General features: G+C 48.9%; 1 protein-coding gene across 1 annotated transcript in view; it reads right to left on the reverse strand.

Annotated features, from left to right (window-relative positions):
* Nucleotides 1-15930, reverse strand: part of LOC142263179 (uncharacterized) — a 67543-nt gene that overhangs the window by 12369 nt on the left and 39244 nt on the right. The window contains 5 exon segments of the mRNA XM_075332204.1: nt 4665-4785; nt 5956-6129; nt 6219-6322; nt 6325-6357; nt 9502-9574. Of these exon segments, the coding sequence (XP_075188319.1) occupies nt 4665-4785; nt 5956-6129; nt 6219-6322; nt 6325-6357; nt 9502-9574 (505 nt within the window).

The raw sequence follows: 15930 nt of genomic DNA on the forward strand, positions 1-15930 counted from the left end.
CTCCACTAACACCCTCCTGGATTTCATCTATTACAGTTCTCTCCAGGATTTAATTTCCTATAGCGCTCTCATGGATTTCATCTCCTTCAGCGCTCTCACCCTACAGATCATCAGCTTCATGCTCAGAAATTGCAAAAGACATCACCAATGCCTCCTCAATCAGCTCCTTTTCCCAGATTTCATTCTGCCGATTTACGTTGTAACAATGTGTCTTCTCCAGGTCCAATTTCTCATGCAGCTCATTGTTGTATGTCTCTAAACCAGTGGCTGTGACTGGCAAAATGCCTTCCTCAGCAAGGTACTTAACCTTCTCTGCACACTCAGGTGGAGCAGTCCCACCTCTCGGCGCCTGTTGCATCTCCGGCGTCAGTTCTTCACTGCACTCTCTTTTGACTTTACTAGACGAGTGACAGTCTACATTGGAGTTATCGACATTCGCCCTGGTATCCTGGATCAACATGTCCCCATCTAACCAGGTATCAGCTTCTCCCTCTGGAGATACCACATTTCCAATGGTCACACCACTGTTTATTCATGTTACAGTCAGGTCCCCAAGTTAGGCTAAGTTCACACATCCTGTGTTTTGCATCAGTCACAATCCGTAGCCTTGAGGAATTACGGAATCCTGCAAAATATTTTGCAGGAATCCTGTATTTCCCCATAGACTTCTATTAGTGACGGATTGCGACTGATGACCCTGCGTTGCATCCGCTGCGTCGCGGTCCGTCGTTTTTGACTGACCGCCGAGCGGGGAGCAACGCAGAATGTAACGTTTTTCGGGCCGTCAAAATTAACGCGCCGCGCAGGAATCCGTCGCCATCCGTCAAGCTTGTAATGCATGTCTATGGTGCTGGATTCCGTCGTAATCCGTCTTACAACGGAATCCAGCGCAGGATTCCGTCATGCTCTACTGAGCATGCCCAGCATGCTTGGCACGCCCACTGGGCTGTCCCAAACACAGACGGATCATGACTGATCCGTCAAAAAACGGACGCACAGCGGATGTAACGGACGCAACTGATCCGTTTTTTCACAGGATTCCTGTGAAAGGAATCCTGTGAAAAACACATCAGTTGCATCAGTTGACATCTTGAAAATGACTGATCCGTTGCTGACGGACCTGACGGATTGAAAACACAGGATGTGTGAACTTAGCCTTAGGCAGACCCATCATTTTCTTTCGTCACCCTTAACTCGGAAATGTCAACTTTAGGTGGCATTAGCTCCTCCCTATTATAAACCAATATAACAAAAAGAAACCCTTCAGCCTCCCGCTGTGATGGGGCTTCCTTGAGGGAGTTCCAGCTCTTATCTGAGCCACCAGACACTTCTCTCACAAGTCCCAAAAAATACTACGTCCCGGCCAATTATAATTGGCTGTGGTAAGTCTGGAAATACACCAATGTTATGCTAATCAATACCCCTAAACGTCTCAATGATCACTCTAGACATCAGATATTCCTTAACATCCCCATGACTGTAGCTGACTTCGATCTCCCTACAGGAGCTCTCAGAGTCTAACAGTCCAAATAATCTTTCTCAATTTAACTTCATGGAATACACTTGTAGCCCCTTGTTGGATGGACAGTCCACACTACAAGTCCATTTGCTCACTGAGCAGGGGACATTGGGCTGCTATTTGGCCTAGACCAAGACATCTCCGGCAAATTATGTCCTCACATGAGTCCATTGGCACCACTGCCGCAGCCCCTTGGACTTGGGATGCTCAGTCCCCTTGTCCTGTGGTGTTCGGTTCCACACTGGCAGCTACTGTTTCGGACTACGCTCACGTTAAAGAGTCTTATAGGCAACATGAGGTCTTCTAGTTGATCAGCCTGAGCCGGGCGTCGGCTGATTCATTTCCACTGCTCCCCAGCCCTGCAAGAGTTAATTATTGTGGATTTGCAAGTTGCTAATTACCACTCACAGCTGCCTCTTTCCTATTTAAGGTATAGGAGCCTGTGTTTCTGAGCCGATAATAGCGTCATCTCCAGTGATTCCAGTCCTTTGTGGTGCTCTAGTTCTTGGTGATCTGTGGTTGTTATTTTGAGTGGTGTGGAAGTTTTGTTGTCGTGCGTGTACTTCCGTTCTTTTTCTTTATTCCCCTGTACACGTATTGTCTCTCCTTCGTGTTTGAGTGCAGTGTGTACGAGTTTTTGTTCTCCCTTGTCTGTGTCGTTTCTGAGGGGTTACTGTATTTCCAGCCTGCCCCAAGGAAGGGAGAGAAGGGAGTAATATCAGGACACAGACAGGAGTCAGGGTCACACTGGGGACTCAGAGCTTGCTGCCACCAAGCGTACCTCTGCGATAAGGGACAACCTATTACACTCATGGTCTATGTCATCAGCCTAGCTAAATAAATGCACACTCCAGGTAGCGGAGCGGAGTGGGGTGGTTCAGCTGCAAGCCCAATCTCATTATATGGTGCAGAAAGGATTGGGGTCAGTGCCCCAGAGCCCAAACTGCCTCCTCCTGAGCGATTTGATGGGGATCGCAGTCGATTTGTCTTCTTCCGGGGAGGGGCCTGTAAGTTGTACTTCCGACTGTGTCCTCTCTCTTCTGGGAACAGGGCCCAGCAGGTGGGGATTGTAGTTTCCTTGCTAAGCGGTGATCCACAGTCATGGGCCTTTTTGCTGCCTCCCATAGGGAGCCATAGAGGATACAGATCTGGTGAGCGACAGATCCAAACACAAAAAAAAAATAGTTTTTTCGGACACAGCTACAATTTGAGGAACTGCCCCAACCCAATAAAGAGTCTGAATTAAATAAAGATTTACAGATTCTAAACCTCTCAAACAGAACCTTTGACGATACCGAAGTGACACTTTTAAAGATAGGGCTATCATTCATCCCGAGTTCAGATTTTGATATGTTCAGAACAGTAAAAGATCTGCATCTTTTTATTCTCCACACATTCTTTTTATCATTGTGGCCACAGAATTTTATTTTATCCTCACCGGTCACTTGTTTCCAGAATGCATCAGGCTTGTTTAGATGATCTTTTGCAGACTTCTGACGCTGAATTTTATGGTGAGGAGGCAGGAGAGGTTTCTTCTGATGACTCTTTCATGAAGGCATATTTGTGTCGGTGTCTCTGAACAGTAGACAATGTACAATGTAAATCTTCCAGAAGGTCTTTTACAGTCAAGCAGGGGTTCTGATTTGCCTCTAGCAATCCTACCAGCAGCTCTCACAGAAATGTTGCTTGGTCTTCCAGACCTTATTTTGACCTCCACTGTTCCTGGTAATGGCCATTTCTTAATTACATATCAAACTGAGAGAAGGATAACTTGAAAACGCTTTGCTATCTTCTTATAGCCTTCTCTTGCTTTGTGGGCCTCCACCATTTTCAGACTGCTAGGCAGCTGCTTAAAAGAAACCATGGCTGCTAGTGTTTGGCACAAGGTTACAGGAGAATAGATTTTTATAAAGCTGTGAAAGTTGCATAACCAGCCTTTCCTAACGATGATAGTGGAAAAGCTATAACCCTAAAAGGCGACTTAGCATCTTAAACTTGGACCAAGTTATCTGAGCACACAAATCTCCAAGAGTCTCCAAACATTTCCACTGGCCCATTTTCCATTTTGTAATATTTCAAATGTAAAAGGATGAAATTTTTTTTTTCCCTAAATTACAAAGGAAGTAGGTCATTTGTAACTTTATGCCTTTTAGAGATCAGTTCAACTTCAATTTGTTAACCTGTTCACAAAAACGGTAATTTTAACCAGGGGTGCCAAAACGATTACACGCCACTGTAGGTTCAAGTGCCCATTATTTTTGCTTTGTCCCCAAAAATGAGAATAAAGAAATGTAATACATAAAAAATAAATATATTGCGCATTGTCACGTCAGGATTTATCGCACGGAGAAACATTATCCCCTATAGCGAGGAGGTGTGGTGCCCGAACAACTCCTCCAGTAAGGAAAGTTCTGTGATTCTCCACCCACAGAGCGAGTGATGGAAAGATCTGGGGACCGAGAGAACTGCTGGAAAGTCAGACACTGATCAACGATCTGGAACAAGAACAGGTAGAAGAGCAAGAAGAAAATGAACAAGAACAAGAAGAAGAAGAAGAGGAAGAACAAGAAGAGTGTGAATGGATGGAAAAATCCAAGGAAGGTCCCATGAGCATCAGCCAATAAAGACCCGGATGCCCGAACACGACTGATGAGCAAATGGAGCCGGCATCAATTCTGAAAGACGGACGAGTGACAGAAAATTACGTTAAAATCCTTTGTAAATCCCCCCGGCTCTGCCTGTGTAATAATCCACCACAAACCTAGGAACTGAAAGCGCTAATGGAAGAGAACGGGCAGAAGCGATGGGACATCTGCACAGAACATGTCACCGAAGATCTAAGGAAAGTGAAAGTGTCTGAAAGAAGCAAAACGAGGAGGAAGATTCAAGACTGATGAAGACGACGACGACAACAAAGAAACCGAGACAGCAGATAAGAGGAGAAAAACGAGGGAAAATGGCGGAGAAAAGAGCAGAGAAAACAGCGATCGTGGAGAAAATATGTATTTATCTGTACTGAAAGCTGATGAAATAAATTCTACAATCAGAAAGCGGAAAATTCTTGTATCTACTGATCGTATAATAGAACGACGCATCAGAGACGTCATCACATCAACCGGAGACAACAAGAAGCCGCGCCCCTCACCTGATGTCACCGACCGCTGCTCCTCCATCACCACCTCCTCGTACCGCTCCTTGTGTCCTTCCAGATACTCCCACTCCTCCATGGAGAGAAAGACAGCGACGTCCTGACACCTTATAGGAACCTGACAACAAAGACACCGACATCACCCAGAATCCTCCAGTGCCTCCTGTATAATGTCCCAGCAGTCACCTCTCCCCTCATCACCCAGAATCCTCCAGTGCTTCCTGTATAATGTCCCAGCAGTCACCTCTCTCCTCATCACCCAGAATCCTCCAGTGCTTCCTGTATAATGTCCCAGCAGTCACCTCTCCCCTCATCACCCAGAATCCTCCAGTGCTTCCTGTATAATGTCCCAGCAGTCACCTCCCCCCTCATCACCCAGAATCCTCCAGTGCTTCCTGTATAATGTCCCAGCAGTCACCTCTCCCCTCATCACCCAGAATCCTCCAGTGCTTCCTGTATAATGTCCCAGCAGTCACCTCTCCGCTCATCACCCAGAATCCTCCAGTGCTTCCTGTATAATGTCCCAGCAGTCACCTCTCCCCTCATCACCCAGAATCCTCCAGTGCTTCCTGTATAATGTCCCAGCAGTCACCTCTACCCTCATCACCCAGAATCCTCCAGTGCCTCCTGTGTAATGTCCCAGCAGTCACCTCTCCCCTCATCACCCAGAATCCTCCAGTGCTTCCTGTATAATGTCCCAGCAGTCACCTCTCTCCTCATCACCCAGAATCCTCCAGTGCTTCCTGTATAATGTCCCAGCAGTCACCTCTCCCCTCATCACCCAGAATCCTCCAGTGCTCCCTGTATAATGTCCCAGCAGTCACCTCTCCCCTCATCCCCCAGAATCTTCCAGTGCCTCCTGTATAATGTGCCAGCAGTCACCTCTCCCCTCATCACCCAGAATCCTCCAGTGCTTCCTGTATAATGTGCCAGCAGTCACCTCTCCCCTCATCACCCAGAATCCTCCAGTGCTTCCTGTATAATGTCCCAGCAGTCACCTCTCCCCTCATCACCCAGAATCCTCCAGTGCTTCCTGTATAATATCCCAGCAGTCACCTCTCCCCTCATCACCCAGAATCCTCCAGTGCCTCCTGTATAATATCCCAGCAGTCACCTCTCCCCTCATCACCCACAATCCTCCAGTGCCTCCTGTATAATGTCCCAGCAGTCACCTCTCCCCTCATCACCCAGAATCCTCCAGTGCTTCCTATATAATGTCGCAGCAGTCACCTCTCCGGTCATCACCCAGAATCCTCCAGTGCTTCCTGTATAATGTCCCAGCAGTCACCTCTCCGGTCAGCAGCTCAATCATCTTGCTGCTGAGCTCTAGGATCTTCTTCTTGCTCCTCTCATGTATCGGGGGAGGGGCTGTGATGGGGCTCCGGCTCCGCCCTCCTGACTCCTGGAGATGGATGGTGGGAGTCACACAGTCCCCCGGTGTATTCCTCACTATTGTGTAATCCTGTGGATGGAGACAAGAGGCAAAACACTAAATCCCAGATGGATAATGGAATATTGATGAAAATCCCGATAGAAATGTGGAGGAGTTACCTCTCCGCTCAGCAGGGAGATGACCTCCAGGGAGAGGGTTAATAATCTTCTGCTGATCTCATTCTCGTCCATCCTCGGGGGATCATTCAGGAGAAGGAGAAAAACTGGATCAGCTGCAGGGATCTCGTTCTGCCGGGGTCTTTATGATAAAGAAGAAGATGGAAATCAGAGACAAGAATGACGCAAACCACAAATATTGCAGGAGCCTGGACGGAAGAAGAGTGAGAACCGCAGGAGCCTCCGCGGGAACGGCTCGACCTGGCACGGCCACACACTCTCCCGACAGGAGCAGTCGGCTGCATGTATTTCCATGCAGCTGAGGTGCTGTGTCTGGAGAGCGTCAGGCCGTACCGGCTGATAACGATGCGAGATGCAAGTGGAATCATCCCCTTACTGTCACCCTGCTTCTTGATCTGTACATAGTGATGAAGCAGAGCTGAGAGTGCTCTACCTGTGGACTAGGGAGGTGTTTTTTTTTAAATAAAGAGAAGGTCTCTAAATGTTTCTTTGTTTTATTTCTAATAAAAAAAAAATTCTATGTGTTGTGTTTTTCTTTTTTCACTGTTTATTAGAAATTCAGGGTGTCCATGTCTAATTTGGCGTGGCACCATGAATTTCGGGCCTAGTACCATCTGAGAATACAAAGCTGGTATTAACCCCTTTATTACCCAGCATGTCACCGCCACCAGGGCCACTGGAGGAGCTGGGTAAAGCGCCTGGAAATGGCGTTAACAATGCACCATTTCAAGGGGCAGCTGCGGGCTGTGGAGAATCCCAGAGTCCAGCTGCCTGGCTTTACCTTGGCTGGCAATCAAAATACAGGGAAGCCCATTAATTTTTATTTTTTTTTTAACTACATGAAAAAATAATTAACCCTAGAACGCATACATTGGGCGTTTCATGCCTGCTAGGTTACTTGTTTTAACCCCTTAACGACCCATGACGTACTGGGTACGTCATGGATCGTGTGCCGGTAAGCCCCGCCCCCTGCCGCCGGCAGGCGGCCGCGATCCGCGCACATATCAGCTGTTATCAACAGCTGACATGTGTGCCTGCTAGCCACGGGTGGAATCGCTTCCACCCGCGGCCATTAACCCCTTACATTTCGCTGCCAAAATCTGGCAGCGATATGTATATGGGCGCCGCCATGATAGTCACTTACCCCGCCCCCACCGGAAGTCACGTGACATGATCACGTGACTTTCGGCGGTTGCCATGGTAGCACAGGGTCATGTGATGACGCCTGTAGCTAACATGACTCACTTCCTCTCAATGCCGGAATACAGCCGGCATTGAAAGTGAAGCAGCAAATCTGCAGTTCTCAGCTCTGTAGCTAAGATCTGCAGATAGTGCAGAGCGATCGGATTGCTGATCGCTATAGCCCCCTAGGGGGACTAGTAAAATAAAAAAAAAAAGTTTTAAAAAGTTAAAAAAAAATAAAAAAACCCTAAAAGTTCAAATCACCCCCCTTTCACCCCATTGAAAATTAAAGGGTTAAAAAAATAAAAAATATACACATATTTGGTATCGCCACGTTCAGAAATGCCCGATCTATCAAAATATAAAATCAATTAATCTGATCAGTAAACGGCGTAGCGGCACAAAATTTCCAAACGCCAAAATTACGTTTTTTGGTCGCCGCAAATTTTGCGCAAAATGCAATAACAGGCGATCAAAACATAGCATCTGCGCAAAAATGGTACCGTTAAAAAATGTCAGCTCGAGACGCAAAAAATAAGCCATCACTGAGCCTCAGATCCTGAAAAATGAGAATGCTACGGGTTTTGGAAAATGGCGCAAAACGTGCGCCACGTTTTTTGGACAAGCTTGTGAATTTTTTTTAACCCCTTAGATACAAGTAAACCTATACATGTTTGGTGTCTACAAACTCGCACCGACCTGAGGCATCACATAGATACTTCAGCTTTACCATATAGTGAACACAGTGAATAAAATATCCCAAAAACTATTGTACGATCACACTTTTTTTGCAATTTTTCCGCACTTGGAATTTTTTTGCCATTTCCCAGTACACTATATGGTAAAACTCATGGTTTCATTTAAAAGTACAACTCGTCCCGCAAAAAACAAGCCCTCATATGGCAAGATTAATGGAAAAATAAAAAAGTTACGCCTCTCAGAAGAAGGGGAGCAAAAAACAAAAACGCAAAAACGGAAAGTGCCCGGGGGCTGAAGGGGTTAAAGTGTAGATTTCTATGGTTGCGCGTTCTAGGATTAAAAAAAATGTGCGAGCTACCACCGTATTTTGATTGTCAGCCAGGTAAAGCCAGGCAGATGGGGGTGGCAGCCCGTAGCCGGATGCTTTACGTGCGCTGAGAATCAAAAATATCGCGGAGCACTATGTAATTTTCTGAAACGATTCATTGTTATACAACTATATATTGTGTACACACACACACACATTATATATATATACACAGCTCTGGCAAAAATTAAGAGACCACTTCCAAATTTTCAGTTTTTCTGATTTTTCGCTTTATATTTTTGAGAAAAATGTAAATTGTTCTTTTATTCTACAAACTACTGACAACGTCTACGAATTTCCAAGCAAAAAATGTATTTATTTTCTGAAAATACTAGTTTATTGTTATTATTATAGTGCCATTTACTCCATGGCGCTTTACATGTGAAAGGGGTATACATAATAGGGACAAGTACAATAATCATAAACAATACAAGACACAGACAGGTACAGGTGTCACGCCAAATTAGACATGGCCACCATAAATTTCTAGTAACCAGTAAACAAAAAAAAAAGAGAAATTTTTTATTAGCATAAAACAAAAAAAAAATTATAGACATTCTTCATTAAAAACAACTCCTTAGTCCGACGTAATCCACAGGGAGAGTAATGTCAACTCTGCTTCATCACTCTGTAAAGACAAGAGTCTCTACAGAGAGCGAGACGTAGAGAGAGCATTGTCAGCTCTGCTACATCACTCTGTACAGTGAGCTGACAGTGAGGGTATGCTTGCACTTGCATCTCGCATCGGTATCAGCCGGTATGGACTGGCGCTCTCTGGACAGGAGCGCCTCAGCTGCATGGAAATACATGCAGCCAACCGCTCTTGACAGGAGAGTGTGGGCCCCGTGCCGGGTGATGTGACACTCGCACAGTGACAGTCAAAGTTCAGTTAACAGGACCTTCGGTGATGTCATAGTCATGTGACCAGTCTGTAACCAATGAGGTAATACAACATTCACACCTGACTGGTCACATGGCTATGACGTCACAGAAGGTCTTTTAGTCAGTGGTGCTTACCGGGGGGCACCGCAATGATCAGACCTGGAAGCAGAAGCGGCGGGACACAGAGCCTGCAGGACGTCCACGGGACCTGTAAGTATGACAATGTTTATTATTAACTATATTCTTTATTTTACAGCCCCCCCCTCCCGCACCATTCCATAATTATAAAGCTCGAATTTGGTGTTCGGACGCAAGTTTGCATTATCTCAGAACCTGAACTCTATGTTTACAAAACGTTCGGGAGAGTCTTCTGATCCCGAATATCGGGGGGATCGCCCATCACTACTTCCAATCTAAAAAGACAATTACAACGCTTCCACCCTGAGGTTTTCAAAGCTGTGACTGAAAAAGATCACACCACCAAGATACCAGTGCCCAGCACTTCCCGCCAGGTGAGATCAGAGCAGTACCAAGATACCAGTGCCCAGCACTTCCCGCCAGGTGAGATCAGAGCAGTACCAAGATACCAGTGCCCAGCACTTCCCGCCAGGTGAGATCAGAGCAGTACCAAGATACCAGTGCCCAGCACTTCCCGCCAGGTGAGATCAGAGCAGTACCAAGATACCAGTGCCCAGCACTTCCCGCCAGGTGAGATCAGAGCAGCACCAAGATACCAGTGCCCAACACTTCCCGCCAGGTGAGATCAGAGCAGTACCAAGATACCAGTGCCCGGCACTTCCCGCCAGGTGAGATCAGAGCAGTACCAAGATACCAGTGCCCAGCACTTCCCGCCAGGTGAGATCAGAGCAGCACCAAGATACCAGTGCCCAGCACTTCCCGCCAGGTGAGATCAGAGCAGTACCAAGATACCAGTGCCCAGCACTTCCTGCCAGGTGAGATCAGAGTAGCATCAAGACACCAGTGCCCAGCACTTCCCGCCAGGTGAGATCAGAGCAGTGCCAAGATACCAGTGCCCAGCACTTCCCGCCGGGCAAAGGAGGCGGAAAGAGCGTCTAAATCTAAAACATCAGTTACAGTAACTTTGTTACTTACAAAATATCTTGTAACAATGATAGCAAATATGTTTAACCCCTTAACGACCGCACGCAGTAATCTTACGTTCTAGCAGTCATAGTGTTAAGGCTGCTTTACACGCTGCGATATCGGTACCGATATCGCTAGCGTGCGTACCCGCTCCCATCAGTTGTGTGACACGGGCAAATCGCTGCCTGTGGCGCACAACATCATGCGGACCCGTCACACTACTTACCTGCCTAGCGACGTCGCTGTGACTGGCGAACCGCCTCCTTTCTATGGGGGCGGTTTGTTCAGCGTCACAGCGACGTCACTGAACCGCCGCCCAATAGAAGCGGAGATGAGCGGGACGTAACATCCCGCCCACCTCCTTCCTTCCTCATTGCTGGCGGGCTGCCGCAGGTAAGGAGAGGTTCCTCGTTTCTGCGGTGTCACACATAGCGATGTGTGCTGCCACAGGAACGAGGAACTACATCGCTAGCTGCAGCAGCAGCGATAATCGAGAATAGAGGGGCATGTCAACGATGAGCGATTTTGAACGTTTTTGCGACGATTCAAAATCGCTCATAGGTGTCACACGCAACGACATCGCTAACGTGGCCGGATGTGCGTCACAAAATCCGTGACCCCAACAAGATCGTTTGAGCGATGTCGCAACGTGTAAAGCATCCTTTAATCTCCCAAAGAAGATCGGCGCACATCTCAGTGATTTGTACACCTGACGTGTGCCTGCTAGGCACGAGCGGTATCGCTATCCGCCCGTGCCTTTTAACTTCTTAAATGGCGCTTTTAATATGCGACAGCACCATTATAATAGCGATCGTGCTATAACTTTACTCACAGGCAGATACTGGAAGTCACGTGACATGATCACATGGATCCAGTGGTTGTCATGGTAGCACAGGGTCATGTAATGACTCCTCTGCTCACATGACTCAGGTCCTGTAAGAAACTGTGGAGTGCTGCTTGTTACAAGAGATGAGTATTTCTCCTGGTCTGAGCGTTGCTGCTCTGATCCGGAGAAATAGAAGAGCGATCAGACTGCTGATCATTAGAATCCACTATGAGACCTAGTATAAAATAAAAAAAAAATAAAAAAAGTATTAAAAAAGTTTAAATAAATTAAAAAAAACTAAAATAGTTTAAAACACCCCCTTTCGTTTCATTGAAAATTAAAGGGTTAAAGAAATAAAGAATAAACACATATTTGGTATTGCTGTGTTCAGAAATGCCCGATCTATCAAAATATAAAATCAATTAATCTGATCGGTAAACAGCGTAGTGGCAAAAAAATTCCAAACGTCAAAATTAAGTTTTTTGGTCGCCACAAATTTTGCACTAAATGCAATAACAGGCGATAAAAACGTAGCAACGGTGAAAAATGGTAACGTGAAAAACGGCAGCTCGAGACGCAAAAAATAAGCCGTCACTTTGCATGAGGCAATTCCTCTATACCCTGATGTTAGAGATGTCGCCCGTGTGGTGATTATACAGAGGTTGTTCTCTGGCCTTAATATAATGAGGTCAGATCTGAGGTCCTCTATGAAGGAGGATGTGATGGAAGCCATTCCTCAGGACAAAATCATACACTGCACAAATGTTATTCCATACATTTTAAAAAAACAACATTTGTTCCCACCTTCTGCACAGTGCATTACATATTTACAATGTATTAAAGATTTCTGTTTTCTAAACTTGTATCCAATAAATATGTTTTATGTTCTATCCAAACAGCTTTATTATTGCACCATAATAAGGAGTAAAAGCCGCGTGTCACCATTTACTACAGGAAATCTATCACAAACATGAGCCATGTGTGAAGGAAAGTCGCAGAGGGTTGGCAGAGTCCACATTCACACCCCCATCATCACCGCACACACCGGCACTACCGCCCCCATCATCACCGCACACGCAGGCACTACCGCCCCCATCATCACCGCACACACCCCGACACTACCGTCCCCATCATCACTGCACACGCAGGCACTACCGCCCCCATCATCACTGCACACCCCGGCACTACCGCCCCCATCATCACCACACACACACCGGCACTACCGCCCCCATCATCACCGCACACGCAGGCACTACCGCCCCCATCATCACCGCACACACCCCGACACTACCGTCCCCATCATCACTGCACACGCAGGCACTACCGCCCCCATCATCACTGCACACCCCGGCACTACCGCCCCCATCATCACCACACACACACCGGCACTACCGCCCCCATCATCACCGCACACACCCCGACACTACCGTCCCCATCATCACCGCACACGCAGGCACTACCGCCCCCATCATCACCGCACACACCCCGACACTACCGTCCCCATCATCACTGCACACGCAGGCACTACCGCCCCCAACATCACTGCACACCCCGGCACTACCGCCCCCATCATCACCGCACACACCCCGCAACTACCACACCCATCATCACCACACACACACCGGCACTACCGCCCCCATCATCACCGCACACACCCCGCAACTGCTGCCCCCATCATCACCGCACACACCGGCACTACCGCACCCATCATCACCGCACACACACCGGCACTACCACCCCCATCATCACCGCACACACCGGCACTACCGCCCCCAAAATCACTGCACACCCCGGCACTACCGCCCCATCATCACCGCACACACCCCGCAACTACCACACCCATCATCACCGCACACACACCGGCACTACCGCCCCCATCATCACCGCACACACCCCGCAACTGCTGCCCCCATCATCACCGCACACACCGGCACTACCGCACCCATCATCACCGCACACACCGGCACTACCGCACCCATCATCACCGCACGCACACACACCGGCACTACCGCCTCCATCATCACCGCACACACCGGCACTACCGCCCCCAACATCACTGCACACCCCGGCACTACCGCCCCCATCATCACCGCACACACCGGCACTACCGCCCCCATCATCACCGCACACACCGGCACTACCGCCCCATTCATCACCACACACCCCGGCACCACCGCCCCCATCATCACCGTGCACACCCCGACACTACAGCCCCCATCATCACCGCACACTACGGCACTACCGTCGCCATCGTCACCGCACACACCCGGCACTACCGTCCACATCATCACCGCACACACACCGGCACTACCACCCCCATCATCACCGCACACACCTCGGCACTACCGCCCCCATCATCACCGCACACATTCCGACACTACTGCCCCTATCATCCCCGCACACACCCTGGCACTACCGCCCCCATCATCACCGCACACACCCGGCACTATGGCACTCATTATCACCGCACATACACCGGCACTACCGCACCCATCATCACCGCACACACCGGCAATTCGGGATGAGCCGGGTCGAGTCTCGGGACTTTGCATCTAATGGATGCGGCAATTCCGGGTGGCTGCTGGCTGATATTGTTAGGCTGGGGGGCTGCCCATAACATGGAGCTCCCCATCCTGACAATACCAGCCTTCAGCTTACTTTGGCTGGTATCAAAATTGGGGGAACCGCACGTTGTTTTTTTAATTAATTTATTTTACTGCATGATATAGACCCGCCCACCGGCGGCTGTGATTGGTTGCAGTGAGACAGCTGTCACTCAGCGTGTGGGCGTGTCTAACTGCAACCAATCATAGGCGCCGGTGGGCGGGGGAAGCAGGGAATACGTGATGGATCAATGAGCGGCCGGCATTTTCAAAAGAAGAGAAGCCGCCGGAGCAGTGTGAACGCCGTGCAGCGCCTGTGATCGGTGAGTATGAGAGAGGGGGAGTGGGAGAGACCGACATGGACAGAGAGAGAGGGAGAGACCAACAGACGGAGAGAGAGGGACAGAGAGAATTTTGTACTAACCAGAAATTAATTTCCACTTCTGAGCATGCTCTGTTGCCAAAAACGGATCCGTCGCTGGAATCAGTCATTTAATGGATTCCAGCGCTCATAGGCTTCCATTATAACCATGGCGGAATCCTGCACGGTGCGGTTACATTCTGCGCTGCTTCCGCCCGGCGGTCAGTCATTTCAAGAGTGATCAGGCGCACAGCGGATGTAAGGCTAAGTTCACATTTCCGCTAAAATGTATCAGTCACAATCCGCTGCTCTTGTAAACAACGGAATCCGTTTAGCGGATTCCGTTGTTCCCATAGACTTGTATGAGCAGCGGATTGTGACTGATGATGCTGCGTTGCACCCTCCGCCCGACTGATCAGTCGTGGAACGACTGACCGCCGGGCGGGAGGAACGCAGCATGTAACGTTTTTTGAGCAGTGCGATTCGTTGGATTTCGCTGCGCATGCTCTCTGGCTCCCTGCACACGTCACCAGCTTTGGTTGGTTACCCGATATTTACCCTGGTTACGGTGCAAGGAGCCAGCGCTAAGCGGAGTAGGCCCGTAACCAAGGTAAATATCGGGTAACCAAGGTAAACATCGGGTGCTTTGCTGTTACCCGATATTTAGGCTGGTTACGTGTGCAGGGAGGCCGACACTTCCCCGCTCGGCCCCGCCCCCTCCCGCACATGTGTGTACACACATACACTCACCTGTCCCCAGCCATGCAGACCGCAGCACTGCCACTGACATCTTCAGCGCCTGGCCCCGCCCCCCACTCGGCTCCGCCCCCCGCTCGGCTCCACCCCCTCCCGCATTCAGCATGTGTATATACACACACACTCAGGCTACTTTCTCACATCCGGTTTGAGCACTGCGGCTCAATCCGGCTGTGAAAACTATGCAACGGATGCGGCGAAAACACCGCATCCTTTGCATAAGTTTTTACATGCGGCCCGTCCGTTTTTTTCTGGTTGCGGCATGCTACTGAGCATGCGCAGTGGAAAAAAACCGCATGCGGCGAGCGGATGCGGTTTTTTCCGCATCGCGCCGCATCCGGCCTCCATAGGTATGCATTGGAAAATGCGCCGCAGCGGAGGAGCAAAAAACGTTGCAGAGAATGTTCGATCCGGCCGCGGCATCGGCTAAATCTGCTGCATGCGGCAAAAACCGGACCGAACACAAGCCCATGCGGCACAATACGGCACTAATGTAAGTCTATGCAAAAAAAAACGCAACCGGCGTTACAAAAGCTGGTTGCGTTTTTTCTGCAGAACGCCGTATTGTGCCGCAGAGCAAAAATCCGGATGTGTGAAAGTAGCCGCACCTGTCCTGCAGTCCCTGCGGCTCTGACGTCCTCAGTGCCACGGCCCCGCCCCCCCTGAACTCCGCCCCAGAATTCTGTTCTTTGTCATCTGTTGTACAGCGTTGAACAGCGCATGCGTCAAGCGTGTGACTGATACAAAACAGCGGAAATGCAGGCCGTCAGTCACAATCCGTCCCTAATACAAGTCTATGGAAATAAAACTGAAGCTCTGCAGGAGCCAGAGGTTTCTCCAAACGACGGATTGTGACTGATGGAAAATAATGGAAGAGTGAATGTAGCCTTAACGCCTCCGCGGGAACAGCTCGG

This window comes from Anomaloglossus baeobatrachus, chromosome 1 (assembly GCF_048569485.1).
Source record: "Anomaloglossus baeobatrachus isolate aAnoBae1 chromosome 1, aAnoBae1.hap1, whole genome shotgun sequence".
Classification (NCBI taxonomy): Eukaryota; Metazoa; Chordata; class Amphibia; order Anura; family Aromobatidae; genus Anomaloglossus; species Anomaloglossus baeobatrachus.